Source organism: Daphnia pulicaria, chromosome 1, assembly GCF_021234035.1.
Source record: "Daphnia pulicaria isolate SC F1-1A chromosome 1, SC_F0-13Bv2, whole genome shotgun sequence".
NCBI lineage: Eukaryota > Metazoa > Arthropoda > Branchiopoda > Diplostraca > Daphniidae > Daphnia > Daphnia pulicaria.
The window spans coordinates 4,671,403-4,694,183 of NC_060913.1; the positions used below are offsets into that span (position 1 = coordinate 4,671,403).

Sequence of the window (22,781 nt, forward strand, 5' to 3'; positions counted from 1 at the left end):
CACTCACAAGCCTTATTAAAGCCGCGTTATGAATCTCCTTATTTCGTATCTATACAGCACTGCGCGAAGGTGAATTGCGTCACTCTCTCTCGCATCTGCTGGCTCGATTTGTATTGCGTACGTGTAGATTTCTGGCCCATCTTTTCCCTGTGGAAGAGTCGAACTTTTGCGTAATAGGATCGCGAAAGCCAACCATGATGTCCCAAAAATAATCAATCACAAAATGTTTGCATTGCACTCGAGTTCATTTCGTCGCGAGTTGCTGTGACTCGTTGGAAAGCAAACGGGAGTGTTTTTGTCGATAACTTTTTGGCCTTATTATTCGAATAACTCTCGTGCGTCTGCTCCCAGTCGGGAGCAGCCAGTGGAAATGAGGAGACGGAACGGACGAATTTCGGCTGCCATGTCACAGCTGCTCTTTCAAGACAAGCCAAAAAGAGGAGCTAGATAGACGCCAATGATAAGAATATCTGACATCTCGACGAGGAAAACGAATTAAGAATGAAAAAAGGCCGACGTTTACGTGCGAGTCTGGTCCCGGCACAACACGTGAACAGAGCACACACGAACGAAAAAGCGACGGTAGAAGAAAAGCGCTTGGCTTTTTGGGGAAGTGGGTTTCTCATTTATGCACGGGCCGGTGAGCGCCTGGAAAAGGTCGATGTCTCGTCCGTCGTCATGGTGGCTGTTGCGCCAATGTTAACGAGGTGTTTTTCTCTCTTTTTTCTTTCATGTTCTTTGCGCCGACCAAAGAGAGTCCCGACGGGAACGTTGCCAATCAACCCAGCGAACGAGACACACTTGATTGATTGGAAAATAGTTTGACGAAGCCAGTTTGTTACTCGCTCCGTTTCCAACTTTGGCACAGACAGAAACGAACAAGAGAGAGAGAGAGAGAGAGAGATTGGAATTAAATGGTCAGGGTTGCAGAACAAATCGAAATGGGAGTGAAATAGAAATGATTTTCATTTTCCTTGGGTCGAGCAGTCCGAGCTGACAGGCGACAGGGCCAATTCCTTTGACGAATGGCTCAATCTCTCCAGGAAAACCCAAACGTGTCGGGAGCTAGCCATTTTCCTAACCAATCAGAGAATCGTTTTCAAGTAAACGGTCGCCTTTCAACTTGCATCTGATTTTCCACCAAATCAACCGAAACGGAAAAATGCAAGTTGCAATCACCGCCAGCGCCAGATTTGACGCAGCGAATTCTCGGAAGGCGATCGATTCCGCCAAAGTTCACGAATGTATCCGACGTACGGATGCGAAAAAAAAAAAAAAAACAAACAAACAAACAAAAAAAACAGCAATGGGTTTCCTGAACCCAATTCGAAGAAGAGAGAAGAAAAAAAAAACAGCCGAGTGGATTTTAAACTGCGGTTTAAGGTTATTCAAGGATATCGAACGTTGCTCCCCTTTTAGTGAAAGAGAAACAAGAAGAAAAACTCATCATTAAATATGGTTCGGTCAAATGCCCTTGACGATTTCAGCAAAGTGACGTCAGCATAAAAACGTCTGCTGCATCGAGTTTCCTTTTTCTGGCTGCTGGCACGCCTATTTGACGACGGTGGCAATCACGTTGTTTTATTAGGATAATTGATTCAAGATTCACTTTCCGGTCGATATCAAATTACTACCAAGAGTTTCCTCCTTCTGTGTTGGCCCAATCACTAGAGTTTCCGCTTTCCTTTTCTGTTTCTTTCGTTTCGATTCCCGTTTTCTTGTAACTACGTCCATCTAACAAATACTCGCATTCTCTCGCCTTAAACATCGAGAAATACACGTGTGAGCAAGCTGTTTTCTCAAGGCATTCCCTCCTGGCGTTGATCGCATTCCCAGTTGTTTTGGGGTTGTTTGTAAAAAGAAAACAACAAATATTTCGGGTTGTTTGCTCCCGACCCCTATGGCGATCGACCTCCGGCATTGAATCCTCCCTTTCCCTTTTGCTTGTTTTTAAAAGGAATATTTCTCGATCGAATTCGGGGAATGTGAATGGCAGGAATCATTAACCAACGGGGCAATCAACGTACAATGTGATGATGCGCTAACAAAGTCACGTCCTTTCCGATTCAACAGTTAACCAATGACGGTGCTGCTGATCGACACCACCGCAATAACACTAGCCAAGTCAATGAGAACAATCTAACAGTCGGTTCGGGTGGGATAGCGTGAAAAATTTAAAAAAAAAGTGGAAAAAGAAATGGGTGGAATGAATGACAAGCGTTTGGAGACTACATGGGGCTTGGCAAGGCCGCGCGGGAAGTTGTGCTAATCAACTAATCAAGTCAAACGAATCCGAAGGCAACAACAACAACAACTAAAATAGCCGAGCCATAGGCGTGGGCGTCGTACACTTTTTTGATTTGTCCAAACATCGTCACAAGTCGCTCGGGATTTTGCGGAACGTACAACACATCGAAAATAAAAGTAATAAAATCAAATAATGGCCAATTCCCGATAGTGGCAACATGGAGGAAAGAGGACGATCCTAGTGAAAGTAGAAGGGGCAAATGGCCAAAGACACTCAAAACTGATAGGCAAAAGGATCAGGGGAGAAAAATACATTTGCATCGATTTTTGTTTCCAATCCATTCTTCCTGCTTTTACTTTCGTCTCATCTATTGATCTTTTTGTCATTCGTTCACTCACGACTTTTCCTTTTTAGCTCCTTCTGGGCTTCTGGCATTGTCCTACGTTTTCAACACTATCGAACCTATTTACAACTTACTTACTGTATACTTTTAGACGAAAATAAGTACTCTTTGACTACCTCATTTTTTTTTACTGTACTATACTTCACTTCGTTATTTTACTTTACATGAGCTTCAGCAACTTAACCTTTCTCTGATCCTAATCTAATTTCTGCAATACATCCTACAAACAAAATGTGCTAAAAATGGAGAACTTACTGGAAAACTGGCCAAAAATATCCAAACGTCCATTGCCATCTTCGACACGTGAATGAAAAAGAGCGCGAAAATGAACAAATCGCGCGACAACCTTCGCCATCGACGAAAAACTCAACAATGAATGAAACCCTGTCACTCTTGTCAGTTGTCACTGTCACTGGAGCTGTGTTGCAATCCAAACAATAAAATATAATTTTTAGTTTTTCTCGAAGCTAAATACCACAAAATGCTTTAAATAAAAAAAGAAATATTTTTAAAATAAAAATTAACAAATATTTTTGAAATTCATCTCGAAAAGAAAATTATTTCGATTAGTTATAAATAAAATTGCAACACAGCTCAGGTTGGTTCGAATTTCGAATTATTCGTCGATGGAGACACGTCGTTTCCAATAGGAAGAGTTGGAATAAAGTACAGTCAAATAAAAAGTAATGAAGTGAACCTATATAAAATGTATGCTATATCTTCATCGGACTACGATAAATCATTTGAGGATGACGTGCTTCTGATCGATTCAATTTCTCCGTGTCGAAAGCTCGGTGAGCTGCTGTTCTTTATTGTTGTTGAATTACCAATGCCCTATGGTGGTGTTGTTTCCTCTCGTTGATATTCCTAGCCACGGGCAGACGGGAATCAAACGGAAACCCACTTGTTTTTCAAATCCACTCCGTTTCTCCTTTGATCGATGAGGGAAATGTGTTGGGTCGGCTCAGTCAAATTCAAAAAGGAGCTGCTGCTGAGGGGGGAAAATGCTGGTGAACCATCAGCCGGATAAAAATTCGGAATCCACTCAATCCGCCGAGATAAAACTCAAACACATTTGGCTTTTTTTTTGTTTCAAAAGCAAAATGCAAATAAAATGATCCACTCACCGGGCCAACAAACACTAAAACACTTTTTGTTGGATAAATTCCCAGTTGGATCTTTTTGATCAGAATGGCGGCGGCAGATTCGAATGACAATAACAGAAGCAAAGCGGAAATTTTTTCATGGCAAACGTCCCGTATGCTATATAGTCGATGTGAAAGGGGGGATAGAGTTCACTAGCGAGTACAATAGTAACCAAGTCGTGGGCTAACTAGCGCCAGCTATGAAAAACGAACCCAGGCGCGTCATCATTCCCCAGTAGCGACCCACTTTATACAGATCGCTGCAGTCGGTCAATCGCAAGACAAAATTGACGAGAGCGATTTCATCACCGCCACAACTTTCTTATTTTTTCTCTTCTCGGGCCCACCAGTCAAACACACAAACCCGTCCAACTAGGTCGTTGGCTCGAATCCATTTGACAGCCAAACTCTCCGAGGGGCCCTGCTGTTGAACGCGCACTCGGCTGAGTATAAATTCGACGCAGTCGTGACGTGGAGTGCTGGCAACGATGTTTCGCTCAAAGCTTTGGCGAGCTCGTTCGGTTAAGCTCTAATCATCGATCATGACGTCACATGTCCACGGTGTTGAAACAGGTTCTCTCTCTTATCTGCCAATATCCGCCTACCCGAATCTCTAACGTAAATCATTGCGGCATCTCTAATTGGGTGCTAGAAATGGCGTCGTTGAAACACCCGACGAAGAGGCTAAATTCCTAGTTCAACGGAACTCTATGGATGTTATATAGCCGGGAGAGGTGGACAGATAAGAGTTTTCGGCTGGTCGGGTTCACTGGGGCCGTTCACTGGTGGTCCCCTCTATTGGATGCAAACAGAGCAGCAGTATAGAACATATTGATAGGACGCACACTCGTCTTTCCTAAGATCTTATACTGTACATGTACGCAGGGCGGAATCTATATATAAATAGACGTTGGCATACTCCAGTTGACTGTATAGCTAGCCTGCACACACTTTCTTGGCTGGTTGATGTGCGCAAAAGAGCAGAAGATTGGATCGCAATGGATGCGTTCCTTCGAGCTGCCGCTCCAACTGAAACTGAAACTAGCGTAGCGCATCAGATAGGCAAACGCGGGATAAAGCGGGACTGTGAGAGAAATAAAAGGGGGAAGGGAAATAGCTCGTCTCTATTACTTGATGCACGTAGATTCAAAGTAAAGAAGCTCGGCTCTTCTCTCTAGGCTTTCGATCTAGAAATGAGTGCCCTAAGGAAAAAAGGAAGAGTGAAGACGGGCGGCGCTATATATCGGCCACCAGCAAGCGCTGGACTGAATTCATTTGAAGCAGCAACCGGGCAAAAAGGGTAGAAGGTTTTGGGAACGGTCTGACGGCCCAACTAATCTGCTAGCAGCCGTCGGGCCGCCGCCCACATTGAAGAAGCTCACTGGCTGCTGGCTGCTGCTGCTGGTGCGGACTATAGCTTGCAGTTATAGGCCATCTATTACGGGCTCTGTCTTCTGATTTGGGCTCGTCCATCTCGTCCCATCGTTCCCGGCGTTCTCTCTCACACCCAACCGAGTCCGCGACAATAAGCTTGAGGTATGGGGCTGGCTGACGGGTGGTTTGGGGAGGGAGGAAACGGGTGAGAGAGAGAGAGAGATATAAAGCGGAAGCAGCGGCATCATAGCGCACATTGATCTCTCTCAAACTGGGTCTTGTGTTTCTTTAGTCTTTCTCTCTGCCATGTACATCCTATATCGATCGAATTCTACCCCCCTCGTCGCAATAACGACTCGCTAACTTGTTCCGTTCGACCCGCACCCGAATTTTATCATAAGTGTTTGCCTAGCTGCGCTCTGCTGTGTGACTAGACGAGAGACGTATACACAGACGCACATATCCGGCTAATTAAGACTATAACCCGCGAATCTCATCTGGCTGGTCGACTGCCGAGTTTGGACAGTTAGACGATGACATCATCCAGACGAATGGCAGATGTCTGGCATCGCTATGCACATCAGACCCGCAGCATACCATCGAAACTTGGCCGATATTAGCGCGACTAAGATTTTGATCTAATGGCCCTGAAATATATAGATATTATAAACGCACATAAATCCATTGCACAAATGACGTAATACGATAACAAAAACTTTCTGATTATTATAGCATTATAATATCTCTTTGTTTCTTTTGCGTTTTCAATTATTCTGCATCCAGCACCGCTGATGGTTCCACGTTCACATTGCTGTTCAATAAATACAGACACCGGAATTTTTAATAAATGCCAACAATAAAATGACTGTTCTGAAAGAGGCGGAGGATCGATTGACGATTGGCATTTGAATTTCTACACAAAGTTTGAGAGTCTTTTTATAGTTTCAGTTTTGATTGAAACGGAAATCTCATTCATTGCATAGTCGAGCTGCTTTAAGCTTACAGGTCGGGCAGAATAAGCCGCGGACATGAGCTTTGTTTGATTTGGTACACGATCACAATCAAACCTATTGATCCATATTTTTTTTCCTTTTTTAAAAAATAATAATAATAATAAAAAATTGGAACGAGCGTGTCAACATGTAATATAAGTCGTTTTCCGATCGAGCTTTGCATGAGAGCTTAACGATAATCAGACACGATATGCATATACACACACAGACATTAAATTACCACTGCGTACATGAATACACCGGCACTTTTGACAATAAATTCTATTTCGTTTGACTTCCTGAATTATCCGATTTGGATCAACGCGAAAGTTGCAAGTTTTGTTTTTCATAACACCTTTCATTATGTTATGATGATGAATATGAATATAAAAGCCCGTCAGCCGGCGACAATATGAGCCATCACACACAGCATCCAGCAGCAGCTCTCCGTCTTCCTATCATGTTGGCCAAGCAGTTGGTATTCTCCATCACGTCCCTTTCGAAACATGGCCGTTTCGACCGCTTTGTATTCGTCGTCAGTCAAATCAGTTTTAGATTGACTGTCAGGAACACGGGAATCATTCTGGCCTTATTCCTTTTGAACATCTCGCCTCTGGTATTCGGCCGCAATGCCCATACGAATTCTCCTACATGTCTTCTTGGGTTGAATTCTTTTGTGTTTAGCAATAAAACGTGAAATTATTGGCGACTTTTAGGCGAGAAGCGCAACATCCAAGCAACATCGCTAATTAAGATCAAGAAGAAACCAATTGAGAACTTCTCGAGACCTTTTTTAGTGATATGGAAACATGTGTTTTTATCTTATATTTAGCCCGAGACATTCACAATATTTTTTAAAACAGAGTAAAGAGCCTCTTTCTCTCTCATCGTAATAGATACTTATTTTTCCGGTATAAAAGAAAAGTTTAATGTGCGTCTGAGTTTTATTGATGCGATAAACTGACAGCCTGTGATGCAGTCCTATATATATAGTAGCGTCGATCAGCAGCGCCAAAGAGAAAATAAAAAGGGACCCGAAGAATAAAAAGGGCAGCCGCTTCATATTACAAGCCCCAGCAACATATATTATCGTCATCGTCTTCATGGCCATCGAGGGAGAACAGCTTATTGATAATAATAAGAGAAAATACTCATCAGCATGTGCTGCCTCTGTGTTGTGTAGAGACGACGCCTCATTGTTGTTGTTTGGAACCATCAAAGGGAAATCGAGCGTCGGGGCTATAATGGCAGAGAAATGACGTCGCGCTTGGTCAATCAACCGCTCATCTTCTCTCTTCTTTTATAGCACACTATATGTGTGCCACTATTCTCATATCTCTCTCCCAAGTTCCGCTATATTCTTTTCCATCGTCGCTCGTTTTGATCTCATCTCTCCGCCGCTCTTTGATAAAGGATCGACACTATATATTGGCCATATAGTCATATAGTGGAGAACGACAATGGTGAATCAGTAGCTCGTTGACTGGCCAATTTCTTTACGATAAAACGAGCCCATTGAATATCGTGCGGGCGACGTGGCGATGAACAACCCAACGCTTTTTATACATTTCTCATTTCCCGGCCGTGTCATCCCATTTGATTCTTTTTGCTGGCCGTGCTCTCTCAACATCTCAACATCTGCCGTTATTTTTACATGTAAAATTAGATTGCTCTTTTTAATTGACTGTCTGCGAGAGCTGCAGAGAATGCCTCGAGGTAATGGATCGTTGGACTGGATGTGAGATGGATCAATTCATCATTGTTGATACAACAAACGCGGCGCGGTGTCTTATTCATCATTTTAATCGAAACCTGTTAGCCTACTATTATTGCATAGCACAGCATAAACGTCGTTCCCGGGAGACGGACGAGGGAAATCTGACTCGAGCACACACACACACACACACAAATTGAACTGTTTGTATTATGCAGATGAGCAGCAGCAGTCGTCGTCATTGTCTGTCTTTTCGGCAGAGACTAGCGCGCCATATATAGCGCACTGTGTGTTGTAGCTGGAGGGTTCAATTCTCTATATGTTATGTCAGTGATTGAAAATTGGCCTGTTCATTGAAAAGCTGCATGTAATATTCCCGCGTCTAGCCGCTGGGGTAGTATATATCTAGGAAACTATGTGCTCCTGAGAGGACTGTTATACATCTGACGGCTGCACTTTTGATATTAGAGCACTTGTATGCCTTTTCTTGATTCTTTTCTCCGTTGGTCTCTTTTTTTTTCTCCCCCTCAATGGGGACTTCAATTGTCGAGATGGAGAGAAGAAAAGAGATTCGACTCTGAAAGAAAATATAACTCTCTCTCTCTCTCTGTGCGTGGGTGCAGCAGTCGAGAGCCGGGCCAAAAGGGAGAAGAAGAAGAAAAAGATGAGCTAAGAATGTCACAAATAGAATCAAAAACGTGTGTATTCACTCTATATATTCCTCCTCCCATCCATCCAGCACTGTATATAAACACGCTATAGCCTAGTTCAGTCAGAGTCAAAAAAGATATGCGACTCATACAACAACGCGCGGGCAGCAGACAATAAGAGCCAAGGGAGTGGATGTAACGTGTACGCAGCGTCGCAGCAGGAAATAAAATTCCCTCTTCATCATTATTTCCTCCTCGGCTTTGACAATCATTTCCCATTTAAGAGATATGGAAAATCTGTTCAAACCGACAACACTCTAAGTGCATCCCGATTTTTATTTTAAAATTTCCTTGTACAATGTGCATGGGTTTCTCGCATTTCAATAGTGCGCGCACTCGTTGCTCCATATTTATTATTTATGTCCATATTGCGCCATATTGTGGAATGTTGTATAACTGGGCGACACAAGGAGCAGCCAGGAGCGTGTACGCATCATTGGCCACGAATGGAAAACGCCATGGCATTTAATAGACACGTAATGCAGGCAGCGCCCAGCACACTACGTTGATTTGTGTACCAGCATCAGCACGTCGTATATATATTAGATGGCATTAATCTTTTGTTTCCCCATATTATTATACAATCGCCGCTCTCATAAGGCGCACAGCACAGCTCTATTGCAACTTGTAAGGAGGCCTATAAATGTCCTTCTTTTCTCCTATACCCGTTTTCTTATCAAAACGGCGGTTCTTGGCCATTCACTAAGAAAAAAGGTGGCTCCGCTATTTTAAACAGTAACATCATCACCTTTATTTTTTTTCTATTATCTCCAATTCACAATAGACTCTTGCGATTTAATAGATTTAATGTATAAGCAAAAGCCCAGATTTAAAAAAAAATAATAACTGTTAACTATGCATCTGTAGCTATATGGCTGGCGGCTGATTAATATAATTAAATGGTTTGGCGCGCATGCGCTGCCTCGGCAACGGTCGATTGATTCCTAGCCTACAAGGAAAAGCCAAAAATTCGTCTGCGCGTTTGTATTTATTATCGTCTCGTCCATTTGGGGAAATAAAACGATTGGCAATCGTCCAAAAGGGGAAGCCGGAAAGAGAAGGAGGGGGCCGGGTCTTGATGATAGACGCGGTCGTGATATGGGAAAATCGTTGGACCAGATTTGGATGTAACTGCGGACGTTAAATTCGGAACGCGGGATGTAACTGAATGGCGCTCCCCCGCCTGGCAAGTGCTTGCCTCCTCCACCTGCTTTCCCCAACGAATTCGAGCCACCTCCCACCTGTTATTCGATGACATCAAAATTCAAACATTTCTTTTATATCTTTTTTTGGCATTCCCATAGAAAATTCACATTTTTTAAAATACCTCTGAATTGATTTTAATGGCTGGCATTACGTGACTGGGCATAGGCGGCGGAGGAGGAGGAGGTGGCGGTGGTGGAGGTGTTAGACCTGCCGCCATTTGAAGTGAAGCTCCGCCATCTAAAAGTAAACGCCGGAATTGTCTTGGTGTATTATGCAATATGATATTGAAATAAATTACCCTGGGAGCAGGCAGGTGCGTCCATGTTACTGATTTCTAAAGGCTGATTGACTTTAGTTGGTGCTGGAGACGAACGGACACCGCTTTTCTCTCCGGCTTGAAATGGGGCGATTTTTCCACTGCTACTTTTGCGGCCAACGCCGCTCTTGATTTCTTCCGATTGTCTTCTGAAATATGGAATATGAAAAATGTAATCTAAAGGGAACAACAGCGTGCAGCATTAACGAAATAATTTGGAAATAATTACAAAGAAGGAACGAACTTAATGATTGCATATCAAAATAGAAGGGGGATAACAATGAACAGATTGAGAGTCGTGAGGCGTTTTTCTTTCTATTGTCTTTTTGCGGAATAGATCCACAACCAAAAATGGTATAAGTGAGGGGAGTCCATTGTTGCTGTGAAGGCCCGTTGTATACCGTATACAACGTCAAGGGTAATGCCTGGATCGTGACTTGCCTTCCCAATCGAACAATTCAAAAGCCAGCACCAATCGCATGATGTGGTATGTTTGTTATTCTTTGATCACTCGCTCCGAGTTTTTTTTTACTTGGGGTTATTTCTTATTTGTTTCCTAGCTCGGAAATTCGTTGATTTCCTACTCTGTATTATGCATGGGAGTGGCGCTGTTTTCTTGGCTATCGCACCCAGAAAACCTTGCACGAGCCACCCCAAAAAGGACTTTCTAGTCAGCAGCACTCCTTCCTTTACCGTTGAATAGGTACATATCGGATGAAAGAAACAAAAATTGAATCCAAATTCCACTTTCCACTCGATCCAGCTGAAATCTTTTGCAACTCGACTTGTTTTTATAAATTTGAAGGGCAACTTGTGAATATTGTTTCCATCAGGATGCCTTATTGACCTAGAAAATCCCACCCATTTTAGATAACGTAACGGTGGACACACGGTCGTGATGGTGGCACCACCACCACTTCCAACCAATCGAAATTACACCACTTTCCCCGGGTGGCGTGAGAGAGTCACAAATTCTGTTTCTGCTGGTTTTTTAGACTTATTCAATCTTTATATTCGCTTTCCATCTCTCTCTCTCTCTCTTTCGTCTATTACTGTTAATATTATTATCATATTTTTGGCGTCGTTACTTTTTGATTGATCCGGTTTATGGTAGTCATTCACGACGTTTCCTTTTGAATTTTCGTGATAAAACATCCATCCCGACGACGTTGGACGTGTGCTTTCATTATGGAAATCACTCAGCACCGTTGAAGGTGACGTGTGGTAAGATTAGACGGACTAAGATTAGGGGGAATTTCACACACCTGCTGGTTTATTTGATTCGTTTTTTCTCTCTTATTCCTGGCTTTTTCTCGTTTCGTTGGCTTTTTTTTCCTTTTCGTCTTTTTCAGGTCAGGTGCAGTTGGACGTTCCCCTATTTGGTCATTTACAACGCACCCGTGTCAACAGTTGTCTTCGTCATTCACTACGCAAAATACAGCTTTAAAAAAAAAAGACAAAAATGAGAGAGAAAACTCGGCCATAAAAACATCGTGAATGTCTCCTTCCATGTCAAAAAAAAAAAATAAATAAATAAAAGAACTCTCCGACTCTTTTTTGACTTTTCTCTCTTCACCTTTGGCAGTGCGGCTTTTCTTTTATTTTACTTTGAAAATACCAAAAAGATGGGCGTGTTTCTTTGTTTCAAACCTCAAATATTGTCGCAATGGACGAATGAAGAAAAAGAGTTATATGTTAGATGTCTCTACCTGTGTCTACCTGAATTATTATCCTCCCCTCTCTTTTTTTTCTTTCTGGAAAGGTAACGAAAAGGATGAAGAAGAAAACATCATCAACTTGACAACTTTATTTTCAACCAAATGTCCCGTTTCTCTTCTGAACTTTTCATTTAAAAAAAAAACGAGAACAAATGAGAAAAGTTTTGATGACTTCTCGTTTTACGGCCAAAGCAACAACCAAAAAAACAACGTAAATCGAACAAAATTAAAATAGCGAAATGTGATGAACATACAAAGAAACCCGTTTTTCTCCCGAAACATATAATAGTTATAAATGATGATATAAAAACAAGCCCAAAAAAAGAAACAAGGCCGTTTTCTTCTTCTATGGTGTTGAAAATAGGCGAACACAAAGAAGCCATAACAATTTCAAGTCATTGCACTTTCGACATTTGATATTATAAGGAGAGAAACATTAAAAAACAAAGACGCCTAGCATAATAGATACGACGAAGCCACTTAAAAAAAAAAGAAAAACACGCCCAAATCCCGCAGGATAAACAATTACGTTTGGTTTGCACAAGATAAAAATGAAGATACCGAGAATTCTTGTCATGTCCTGCCTACGATTCCGCCTCCTCCAATTTCCAAAGAAAAAGAAAAGTCACGAGAAGAAAAGAAGACGCTATGAAAGAAAATAAATAAATAAGAAAAAACGATAGGTGATCCTTGCGTGTCCGTGAATCGATTTGGCGGATTGATGGGCAAATGGCGTGCGGCTCCCATCATCATCATCCGCAATAGAGGATGCATAAGGAGAGGAAAAAGGGAACCGCCAAACATTGCTGCAATAACTTTCCGGCAACTGGAAGTGCAGCCCAATGTGCTCGGAGAGTTCCTCCAGAATCATCACCGTGAAATCGCAGAAATTGCAGCGGAAAATGTCCGTGGCTTCGTTGGACTCGTGTGATGGCCGATGTGAGCGATCAGATCCTCCTGGCTGCCACACCTGTACGGGCAGTATTGGCAAGAAAACGGCTCCTGGACGCTCTCCTGGACACTTGTCCTGCAGCTAAATGTGTTGGCGGTCGGCCGTCGACAGCGGCTGCTCGGGCAATTGAATCGTCGGGACGGCGGTGGTTGTCGGCGGTGGCTCGTGGGTTTCGACGTCCATGGCTTCGTCGGCCGTCGTATCGGCTCCGTCGACGGCCGTCTCGCTCTCGTCGTGCCTCTTCATGTGCTGCAGGAAATTGGTGTAGTACTTGACGGCGTAGTCGCAACGGTCGCAACGGTCGCAACGGTAGCGCTGCTTGGAGCCGTACAGATTAAAATGGGCTTTGAACTGCCCCTTCATCTCGAAGCTGGACGGGCACTTGGAACACTGGAACCGTTTCAGCGGCTTCGTATTGTTGTCCGTCGTCGTCGTCTCGGCCGTCATCTCGTCCTCGTCTTCCGTCTGGTGCAGGTGCAGCTTCTCATGCTTCGTCAAATTGTCCTGGGCCTTGACGGCGTAGATGCAGAATTGGCAGCGGAACGGGCCGTTGCCACCGTGCAGAGAGATGTGGTACTTCAGCGCTTTGCTGTCCGGATCGAATCGAGCCGGACACAGCGGGCAATTGGCCCAAGTCTTTTCGGCAGTGATGGCAGTTTGACTGGGTTTCACCTCCGATTCCTTCCGGCGGGTCAAATCTATCGCCCCTTCCTCCTCGTCCGCACTGCTGTTGGGTTGGACGGCCAAAATGCGAGGCTGCGGATGCTGTTCAGACGCGCCGTGATGTTCCACCAGCACCTAATCCATCAAATCAGCTGTCAGCTTCAAATTTAAAATGAAAATGAAAAACAAATCAAGTACCTTGGTTCTTTCTTGATATTCGCGACTGTGGACCATCCAATGGGCCAGCAGGTGGTTCTCTTGGCGGGCCGTGTAAGAGCAGACGTCACAGCGGAAGGCCAGTTTGACTCCGTGAAAGCGTTGTGTGTGTGTGAATCAGGAGCTCCGTCTCGACCAGGAAGCCGGCCGGGCAGTGAGCGCAAAAGTGCAACTTTTTTCCCGCCGCCACCTTTGGCGTCTTCGCCGGCCCGACCCAGCAGCAAATCCAATTTCGGTTGAGGGGAGGCACTTCCGGACGACGAAAGCGACGAACAAGATTCTTCCGGCCACTTGGCGCAACTGCTCCTCGTCGGATCTCGAAGGATCGGCCAGGGCGTGGATGATGCCCAGCACGTTCTGGTGGACTTTGACGTGGACCGACAAGACGCCGGCGTTGTTGCACCGGTAATTGCACATGGAGCAGGCGTGCATGTTGTCGCCGGCAGCGCTGCCCAGCTTCGTCTGGTGTCTCTTCTCGTGCTCCTGGATGTTGCTCTAGCGGACGTTGACGTGCGGGCAGTGGCGGCACTTGAACATTTTGTAAAATTTCGTCCACCGCGACACCCACGTCAGCGGAATGTCCAGCAGCGAAACCGTGGCAGAGTCCGGCAGACGGGCGATCGTGTTGGGATCCTGGCCCAGGTGGGTGTAGCCTTCTGCTGCTGGATGCGGCCGCGACGGCCGAGGAAGGCGAACAGCGAACAGGCCGAGATGGGCGTGGGCGAATGATCTCCAGCAGCGGCCACCATCACTTCGTCGTCCGCCATTTTAATGGCCTCGGCGGCTTCGGCTTCGGCTTCGGCTTCCGACCCGATGGCATCCGAATTGGACGCGTAGTTATCACCGTCCAGGAGGCCGACGGGCGGCAGGCCGTGGACGCTGAGGTTTTGATTCAGCAAATGCCTCCGGCTGACGTTGTAGGAGCATTGCAAACACTTGTAAGGTGCATCCCCGCGGCCGATGGAACTGCCGGTGGTAAACGTATTGGCTCTTGTTATAACTGGCCTACGGGCATGAGCTGCAACGGAATCTTCTCCCGGAACTCGACTGTTCCGCGGTGTGGCTCGGCTGTTTTGAATGAGTTAAAACGTTAACTTTCAGTTTCAAATGGATCGCGGTATCATCGCCACGCCAAACATACCGATCCAGATACCAGAGCCGAGGAGACTAAGCACGAACCTATAGCGCAATGAAGACGAGGCAATCTGTAAGAAAATTCAAAATTACATTTTAAAATAATGCCGAATGAAGATGAAAGGATCGTTTTTACCTGGATCAAAAGAGACAGCAATCCAAGCACTAGTAACAAGGTGGAGAAAGTAGAAAGTACCCACAGTTGGAGTTCTGAAGACGAAAACCTGACGATTCTTCTCATACTCTTGAATCCAAATTTGCACACGGGATTGATGTTCAGGAGCCTCAGCATCTTGGAAGGTCGTTAACATGTTGACCTGAAAATTTCAGTCCCGACGCCACGTTCTTTCTCTCCGCAGCCATCTGTGGGTGTTTTCATAGCCAGAGAGATTGATCCTCCTTAAGAGTCGTCGACGTAGACTTTCACCTCCTTCATTCTTCCCTCAATGGCAGTACAGGCGGCACTCGCGGCAGCCAGGACTTCCGGGCCATCTGGCATGTTTGTGAGTAGATTTCGATAGGTTTGTGGAGTAGGCCGATCTAGCGCAACTTGATAACCGGTACTCTGGATACGAGTCAAAGACGTGACAATGGCTTGCCAATCAAACATCAGATCATAGATCTTGGTACGAGCTTCAGGCAGTGGCGGATGCAGATACCTGAAAGAAAAACAAACATTAATCAAGAACGTATAATAAAAGAAAAGCAAATTGATTAAGTCCACTCACATCGTCTGGTTAGTAACGCAAATTTCATGAATAATTGTGCGGATCTGGGGCTGGCCGCCAAGTTCCACTGCATCGGTGTCCTTTTTTTTTCGTAAAATTTCTATTAGTATCAATTTTTTTGTATTTCTAACAATGCAACATACCATGGTGTAGTCGACGTCGACTTCTTTGCGACCCTCAAGAGCAGGGGTCCAGGCCTGAATTCCACCAATTCCACCACCGGAAGCCAAACGCTTTTCTAATTCTTCGTCTAGTTTAGTGACCCATTGTTGCAAATTCGAATACTGACGAAGACTCAGGTCATCTTCTGGATCTTGGACAAGATGTCAGCAAACGTGTTGGCAGAATAAGCGCAAGTCTCCAGCGAGCGAACATCGACATCAATTTGCTCTTCGATAGCCAACAAGTCATCAACTTTCTCATGAAAATGGAAAAGGCATTCCGCGAGACTTTGAACGTATGAGTCCAACTTGTACGATTGCAACACTAAACCGACTCCCTAATCAGAAAAAAAACGTGAATTTTTGAGTAAAAATCGAAGAAAATTTATTATTACCTCAGCAATTAACTGTTGGGCTTCACAATGCATTCCGGCCGCCAAAAGGCTGGCGTTGTATTTTTCTTCCATCTATAAATATTTCGAATTCATATTAGTTAGTAATGGACACAACACAGAAGGGCTCCTATTAGTCTTGTTAAAAAAGCAAAGTAGTTTTCTTTTAATCATTTAAAAAATCGCAATAATGAGATAAGCACAGACATTTGTTTAAGCATGCGCAGTTAGCCCAGCCAGGGACAGTTAACCCGGTTTCTTTTGGTAAAATGTGAAGCGGACGTGCGTGACTCTTATTACTAAAATCAATTATAGCTGTCAGGCTGGTTTTAAAACGGTAAGTAGAGAAAAGCCGTGATACTATAGAAAGAAAAAAAAATAAGGGAAACAACGGCACTAAAGAGTAAAGGCCAACCTTTGAAGGGGCTGAAGCTGTCCAATAGCCAGCTATGCCGTTGACATAGCAACAGCCTAATGATGAGGGAGGAAGAGAAAAGAGATGAAATATTTGAGTGTAAAAAATAGTGGGCTTTCAAACCCCCTAAATAAGACTGTTTTTTTATGTTTTTTTATTGTTTCTCAAATTCATCTCTTGTCAAGTAGATAGAAAATCAAGTCTCAGTATAGAAGGTGGTCATTTTCTCTTTAATTGATGATTAGGTCCCTCAATGGTCAATTTATGGTCTCACATGGTCGTACACGAGGGCATTTAAAGAATAAGGGGGAAAGTTAGAAGTGGCAGATCTTCAACTCACGTAGAAGAAAAGCAAAAATTTGGAGATGAAGTAAACAGTTTGCATCATCACCCCCAGCGAACGTGGTGGAGCATATCCTCTACAGACTACGTCTACGATTATACAAATATTGTAAAAAAAGATCCAACTTGCTTCCTGTCAACTCAGATTACAAGCACTACCAGCAAAGCTGCGTGTCCATAGCATAGCCTGCAGACGACTACTGATCCACCAGTTGTAGACCGCGAGCTCCTCCCACGACCCGAGCAAACCAATAAAAAGAGATTGGACAAAACGAAACTTACATTACGGTAATTTCTCTAAGATTAAGTGCAAGCCTCTAAATTGCTAAGAACGATGGTGTGTTGCGCTGACTTTATTGCTATCGCCACTGGAACTAGTGAGTTAATCAGCAGTTCCACCGCTATTTGGTGGACCATGACGAAAGCATGTGCAAGTGCTTGATTATTGTTAAGCCATTCAGAAAATTTCTGAAAAGATGCCGGGCATTACATTACGAGAAAACAGAAACTGAGGCCTTATTTAAGGAAAGTGATGTAGGTGATGGAGGTGATGGAAGCTATGTGTATAGTAGACAGGCGCGAAGAAAAAGCAATTTATTTTTGAATTGTCGTTTGTATATTGAAAATCGGTAACATGTTATCACAGGGAATTAATTTTGAGCAACGTTGAATACGTGCAAGGTCAAACAGTTTAACCAGAACATCTAACCGAAAATCTTCAATATATCATACTGGGGAATGGGGATTCATAAACTACCTGGCAAAATTGCAGAAAATGCAGCCTCAATGAATAACCAAGAGGAATAGGGAACGCTTAGGTACGACGGGGGAATAAATAGTTGTCGGATTTATACAGTGATGCTTTAGAAAATCAATCCAAAAAAGAGTTTTAACAAGAGAATTTTGCTATCAGTCTACCTCGAGTAATGCAAACGTCAACCCCCTCCTTCCCTCGACTTAATGTTTGCTCAGCGACAATTTCCCATTACTATCTAAACGAGCCGTCTGAGTATGAAACTTCACTTGAAGTGATTTACCGTTGAAATGGACGCTCTGGTTGAATCGATACTGGCAGCTTTTGACGTAGATATGACCATCTTGCTCGCCGACGTGTTTGAGGGTTGAAGTTAGCTGATGTGTTTCCAAATCGAGATTCAGTTTCAGACTCTTTAACTCGCTTGTTGCAGAATAGAATCTCAGGCCGTTTCGCTCGATGCTGCAAAATTATTAGAAAGAGACACGTCATCGATAAAGAGCCATATAACTTATACGATTATGTATTCGAAAATTTACCAGATGTTTTCTTCAGACTTGGAATTCCACAGTTCTTTGGATGGCATGTGATGGAAGAACGACGAAGCACAGCCGCAAGGTCTCTGCATGATTACTTGATGCCGATCAATCTTTTCCCACTTATGATCTCTCTCTGAGATCAGTTCCTCGAATGACTTGAAGGATTCCCAACAAGTACGGACGCCAGCTTCGTCAATCACATATGCGACTCCACGTTGATTGCTCGAGAATTTGATTGAGTAGGGCGTAAATTTTACATAACTTGAAAAGAAAAATGACTTCAAATTATTAAGAAACAGTAAATTATACTTAATACCAATTTACCAAGCCTTTCCAGAGTGAAGAGTGAAACATCCGAACAATCCTCGTTTGTTCTTTAGCACATGTCCCAAAGGATGCGAGAATCCCCAATTCGACAAGTTGTTGTCAGCAAATGCAGAGATTTCCGAAAGCTTATTTTCAATAAAAAATGAGCCGTTTTCTGCGGTGTACATCATGAAATCTTCAGGCATAGAGTCATTTTCGGCATTCAGAGGGAAACCTTGAAAATCATCTTCTTCTTGAATGCCAACTGGAAGAAATGGTGTAACAGGAAAATATGGACGAAGATCATAGCTTTCAGCAGGTTGGTTGAAGGTCAAACTTTCAGGGTAGATTTCATAGCATGTTTCAGGGATTTGTGGTACTGGCCAATGTTGGTGTTCGTAAAGGTGTGTTGTCTGGGGATGAAATGGCAAGCTCTTCATGCAGTAGCTGTTTGACGGTGCCAAGTTTACATGCACACACATTGCAGTATCTTGCTGAAACAAAGCCATGTGAGGAGACTGCATGACATACACGGTATTTGGATTGTAGTTCACAGGGCTCATGGCAAGGGTGTCTTCTTCTAATTCAAATAGGAAATTTTGAAGTGGTTCATGTTGGATACAATCAGGAACACACGGATGTTCAAGGTTTTCCTCATTGGCATCTGGAATATAATCTGCCGTAAAACAAAAGTGAACAGAACATTAGACAGCATGCAGACAAGAAATCACTCAATCTGTATAAACTGACTAATAAATTTAAAGAGCTTTTCAACTTAAAAACTTTCCTTTCTGTTTTCATTAATTGTCACTAATGTGTAATACATGGTAATACACATTAAGCAATGAAGAATAAGGTTAAATCTCAAGATAGAAATTGTGCTTATAAAAACACTGTTTGAACACTTATTAATACAGATTAAAGAAATGAATGTCTGAACAAACCTGAGGAATAATATTCAGAAGGATAAATTTCATTTACTTGCTGGTCACTTTCATTTTGCGCCTCTAGTTCACGCAAATATTTACCCAAACAAAACGAAAATTCATCCACCCAAACATCGATGGGATTAGAGTTGGCATCAAGAATACGGACTAGTCTAGGAGAAGCAATGGCTAACGACATGGTAGAATTAACGACCGAAACCGCAAATTAAATTGATAACAAAAACAATACAATTATCAACGACGACCTAAGACAACCTTCCTCACGTGTGTCTCGAGGCCGAATCAAATTTCTTTGTCCTACGGTTTCCTTCCTACGACCTTGATATTTCGAGGGGCCCTCTGATTGGCTGTTGAACCGGATGTGAAATTTCTTGATTGCCAAACAGTTGAGATTTGATAATCGGGCATTATAAGAATTACCTAAAAATATTGATGGCTTATTTCAACACTTTGTTATTGCATTTAATTTTTTAATTCTAGCTATTTAACTTTTACACTTAGCAGTCTTCTTAGCTTTACTTCCTCTCTAGTCCCTCATTTTGTGGCAATAGAAAACAAAACTTCAAAGAACCGTACCAGTGAGGAAATGGCCGAATCATTGTTGACAAAAATATCAAAACCACCTAATGTTTTAACAGCAGTTTCAACAGCTGTTTGGATCTCGAATTCATCCCTGACATCCACAATGCATGGGAGGCATTTTCCTCCAGCAGCCTCAACTAAAGAAATGTAAATGCATGAAACAGCTATTGATTATCCGATTATGTCATGGAAATGTAATTTACATACGCTCTTTAGCTGCCGTGTAGATGGTGCCTGGCAATTTTGGATGTGGCTCAGCAGTTTTGGCGGCAATCACAACATTACCTCCATCTTTAGCTGCTTTCAATGCAATTGCTTTTCTAATACCCCTGCTGGCTCCAGAAAATGGTGCGGCCGGTGAGTTTCCTTTCAGACGACATCATAAATTAGGTGACTGACAAAAAATGAATTTTAAAAGCGCAATATTCACCCAGTGTTGAGCATTTTGAGTTTCGTATCAGAATTCAGAAGAATGACAAACAGAAACTAAAGGTTCACTGATTACAAGATATCGAAGATTTCCTGTCGAATTTCAATTTCAAAATTGCATTCTAGATTATTTCGTATGAAAATTGAAAAACACAACACACAACGCCATCTATCAGTTCAAAACAAACTACTATTCGTATTCGTAAATAAAATAACCGAAAGACTTCTCCTTCACACAAAAAAAGAATTTCTTATTCTTTTAAAAAAATGTTTGAATAAAAATTTAATTCCACTTAAAATGCTTCTCAAAATACTACCAACTTTCCACATTTAATTTCCCAAGACTTAAAAAAGAATTTTTTTAAGTTTAATGAATAATGATGTTTTTTTAATGTTTAAACTTTAAAGATGCCGTGACTAAAAATAATATTTTTTGTCCACTTCCGCATTGTTTCCGGAAAGAAGAAGATTGGGAATCTATATATAAGTGACGTACTGAAGCTACCGAGATGTATAATTTGAATTTTGAAAGGCACTTCATGGATCGAAGAATAGTTTTTTTTCTCTCTGTGCGAGAACCATTTCCATCGTGCCCATAAATAATTCATAAACTCCCTACCTCACCGTAAAACAGAATTTTCGAGGAAAAATTTTAGTAAACAAAGCAGCAAGGAATAAATGGGTGGAAGAGAAGAGGGATTTTTTTTCTTTCTTTTTTTCTTTTGTTTTCAGCGGACTGTAATTTAACTAATTTTGGTAGCCACTGATTGTTCGTCAGTCTATAAACTGCCATCTCGGAAATGCCTTGGTAGTGTACAAAAGCTGCGGCTATCACCAAAACGTGAAATATTTTATGGCTTTGAAACTGCAATGAAAACCAATTAGAAAGTGGTAGCAAAATGAGGAAATTGGAAGGTGGAAATTTAATAAAAAATGAACGTACCCAGATATCACATTTTCCAGGGAAGTAACATTCTGGTATACAGGACAGGAGGGCTCCCAGAATGTAAGTGCTGCCATTAGAATCAGCCATCCGAGAGAGGCGTAAGAGACGACGTTTACCCAGCCTTCCATAACATGCGTAATGAACGGCCGGAATGGCACCACTCAAGCCAAAAGCGATGAAAATCCCTGTTGCAAAAAAAAAATCATCGTAAAATATCGATCAAACAAATGAAACATGCGAAAAATGGGCAGTACCTGCTCTGAAGGGTCGGTATTTAGGTTCGCCAAATTTATCCACCATGGAAGTTGTAATGGCACCAGCCGAGACCCGAAATATGGTGGCCACAGTTAGGTGACTTTGAGCTGATATTGGCAGTAGGCATCAGGCAGTGGTGTGGTAGAGCTCAGGATGAGGAAAGGTATTCTGACGTAATAATCCAACTTTGAAAAGAGTTTGCCCACACATTCAGAATGGCAATGCAGAGTGTGATAAGTGCAAGACAATCCCAAACACAGGATGGCTCAGGCGAAGAAAGTAGCAAAAACCAATCGTTCTTCCGTTTGCGGCCGTTTGCAGTTCAGACCGGTTCAGACCATATCAGCGTGTAGACAGCGAGACTGACACAAATGCGACAAAGCCAATGAGATGGGTTCAAATTTTGCCAGTTTTGATGATAATTTTGATGTGGCTGTTGCTAACAGTAACAGATGGCGTATAGTTGCAGACGACGGAAATTTCTGTTGCTCCTGTCCTCTAGGAACAAAACTCGTCCCGAATCGATCCCCGTTCAAATAAAAATAAGAATAGAATAATTAGGCCATGAAATAAACACAAATTGTATTTTCATATTGTGAAAGACAATAAAAATATTAAACGTAACCTTTAAATACAAATTTGAATTGAAAAAAGTTTCAATGCTTTTGCAAGGATTTGAACCAAATGCGATAGCTGACTCGATAAAGGACTACCCCGTTAAATTTAACAATAGAATATAAAAATTAAGACAACTTATTAAATAAATCTATTTTTTTTTCCTTTATTCTCTTTTCCTACTTAAACAGAAACTCAATTTTCATCATACGCAACAAATCGCAACAAATATAAATAGTACCATTACCATAACTATAATAAGGTGCTGTGTGGCTCAGTGGGTTAAGGCACCATATATGAAATCTATGTGAGTGGATGTGAGTGGATGTGAGTGGATTAAGCCGTCAATTAAAGTGCTAGCTACGATTAGTGACCCGTTGACTTCTGTTTAACGGTAGCTTCGACGCAATAAGTCTAGGCTTTAATGGAATTCTTTCGACGTTGGTAGGTTCCGAGACGTAATTGCATTACGGCTCATTGCGGCTTAGGAGGAGTTATATAAACACACATTATTAACCCTGTTTATATTTTTGGGAGTGCAATTTCAGATGTGTTGCATGTTGATTCGAGCCCAGTGGT

The 22,781-nt window shown here is 42.6% G+C and overlaps 5 protein-coding genes and 1 long non-coding RNA gene across 6 annotated transcripts in view; all 6 read right to left on the reverse strand.

The window, feature by feature from the left end:
• LOC124326452 overlaps positions 1-3,005 on the reverse strand; it is a 36,918-nt gene extending 33,913 nt beyond the window's left edge. The window contains exon 1 of the mRNA XM_046785334.1: positions 2,907-3,005. The gene's annotated coding sequence lies outside the window, so the exon portion shown is untranslated. The remainder of the gene's footprint in view (positions 1-2,906) is intronic.
• Positions 3,006-9,515: 6,510 nt separating this feature from the next.
• LOC124326521 (protein diaphanous homolog 3-like) lies at positions 9,516-10,589 on the reverse strand. The gene is made up of 4 exons (XM_046785455.1): positions 10,550-10,589; positions 10,091-10,285; positions 9,914-10,029; positions 9,516-9,827 (listed from the first exon to the last, which is right to left on the reverse strand). Exons 1-4 carry the CDS (start codon positions 10,587-10,589, stop codon positions 9,531-9,533), a joined length of 648 nt encoding a protein of 215 aa, XP_046641411.1. The 3' UTR covers positions 9,516-9,530.
• A 1,331-nt stretch (positions 10,590-11,920) lies between these two features.
• Positions 11,921-14,023, reverse strand: LOC124343591 (zinc finger protein 64-like). Its single transcript, XM_046796974.1, has 2 exons — positions 13,640-14,023; positions 11,921-13,576 (listed from the first exon to the last, which is right to left on the reverse strand). Exons 1-2 carry the CDS (start codon positions 13,673-13,675, stop codon positions 12,860-12,862), a joined length of 753 nt encoding a protein of 250 aa, XP_046652930.1. The 5' UTR covers positions 13,676-14,023; the 3' UTR covers positions 11,921-12,859.
• Positions 14,024-14,041: 18 nt separating this feature from the next.
• Positions 14,042-15,943, reverse strand: LOC124344096. Its single transcript, XR_006919544.1, has 4 exons — positions 15,663-15,943; positions 15,520-15,599; positions 14,928-15,450; positions 14,042-14,862 (listed from the first exon to the last, which is right to left on the reverse strand). It is a non-coding gene; the product is annotated as an uncharacterized LOC124344096 (long non-coding RNA).
• Positions 15,944-17,426: 1,483 nt separating this feature from the next.
• On the reverse strand, positions 17,427-19,769 carry LOC124343277. The gene is made up of 4 exons (XM_046796552.1): positions 19,373-19,769; positions 18,447-19,104; positions 18,123-18,383; positions 17,427-18,045 (listed from the first exon to the last, which is right to left on the reverse strand). Exons 1-4 carry the CDS (start codon positions 19,551-19,553, stop codon positions 17,787-17,789), a joined length of 1,359 nt encoding a protein of 452 aa, XP_046652508.1. The 5' UTR covers positions 19,554-19,769; the 3' UTR covers positions 17,427-17,786.
• A 1,033-nt stretch (positions 19,770-20,802) lies between these two features.
• LOC124343760 (adiponectin receptor protein-like) lies at positions 20,803-21,942 on the reverse strand. Its single transcript, XM_046797236.1, has 3 exons — positions 21,587-21,942; positions 21,330-21,517; positions 20,803-21,251 (listed from the first exon to the last, which is right to left on the reverse strand). Exons 1-3 carry the CDS (start codon positions 21,630-21,632, stop codon positions 21,039-21,041), a joined length of 447 nt encoding a protein of 148 aa, XP_046653192.1. The 5' UTR covers positions 21,633-21,942; the 3' UTR covers positions 20,803-21,038.
• Between the last annotated feature and the right edge of the window lie 839 nt (positions 21,943-22,781).

Excerpts from the sequence above, each read along its gene's own strand:
- LOC124326521 (XM_046785455.1), bottom strand. The coding sequence starts at position 10,589 with ATGCGATTGGTGCTGGCTTTTGAATTGTTCGATTGGGAAG. Across the intron at positions 10,286-10,549 it reads TGAATTGTTCGATTGGGAAG|ATTACATTTTTCATATTCCA; the intron begins GCAAGTCACGAT and ends TGTTCCCTTTAG. Across the intron at positions 9,828-9,913 it reads CCATTAAAATCAATTCAGAG|GTGGGAGGTGGCTCGAATTC; the intron begins GTATTTTAAAAA and ends ATCGAATAACAG.
- LOC124343591 (XM_046796974.1), bottom strand. The coding sequence starts at position 13,675 with ATGGTCCACAGTCGCGAATATCAAGAAAGAACCAAG. Across the intron at positions 13,577-13,639 it reads AATATCAAGAAAGAACCAAG|GTGCTGGTGGAACATCACGG; the intron begins GTACTTGATTTG and ends TTGATGGATTAG.
- LOC124343277 (XM_046796552.1), bottom strand. The coding sequence starts at position 19,553 with ATGTCGTTAGCCATTGCTTCTCCTAGACTAGTCCGTATTCTTGATGCC. Across the intron at positions 18,384-18,446 it reads CTTCACTCTGGAAAGGCTTG|TTATGTAAAATTTACGCCCT; the intron begins GTAAATTGGTAT and ends TTTCTTTTCAAG. Across the intron at positions 18,046-18,122 it reads AAGTCTGAAGAAAACATCTG|CATCGAGCGAAACGGCCTGA; the intron begins GTAAATTTTCGA and ends ATAATTTTGCAG.
- LOC124343760 (XM_046797236.1), bottom strand. The coding sequence starts at position 21,632 with ATGGTGGATAAATTTGGCGAACCTAAATACCGACCCTTCAGAGCAG. Across the intron at positions 21,518-21,586 it reads ATACCGACCCTTCAGAGCAG|GGATTTTCATCGCTTTTGGC; the intron begins GTACTGCCCATT and ends TTTTTGCAACAG. Across the intron at positions 21,252-21,329 it reads CTGGAAAATGTGATATCTGG|TTTCAAAGCCATAAAATATT; the intron begins GTACGTTCATTT and ends TTTTCATTGCAG.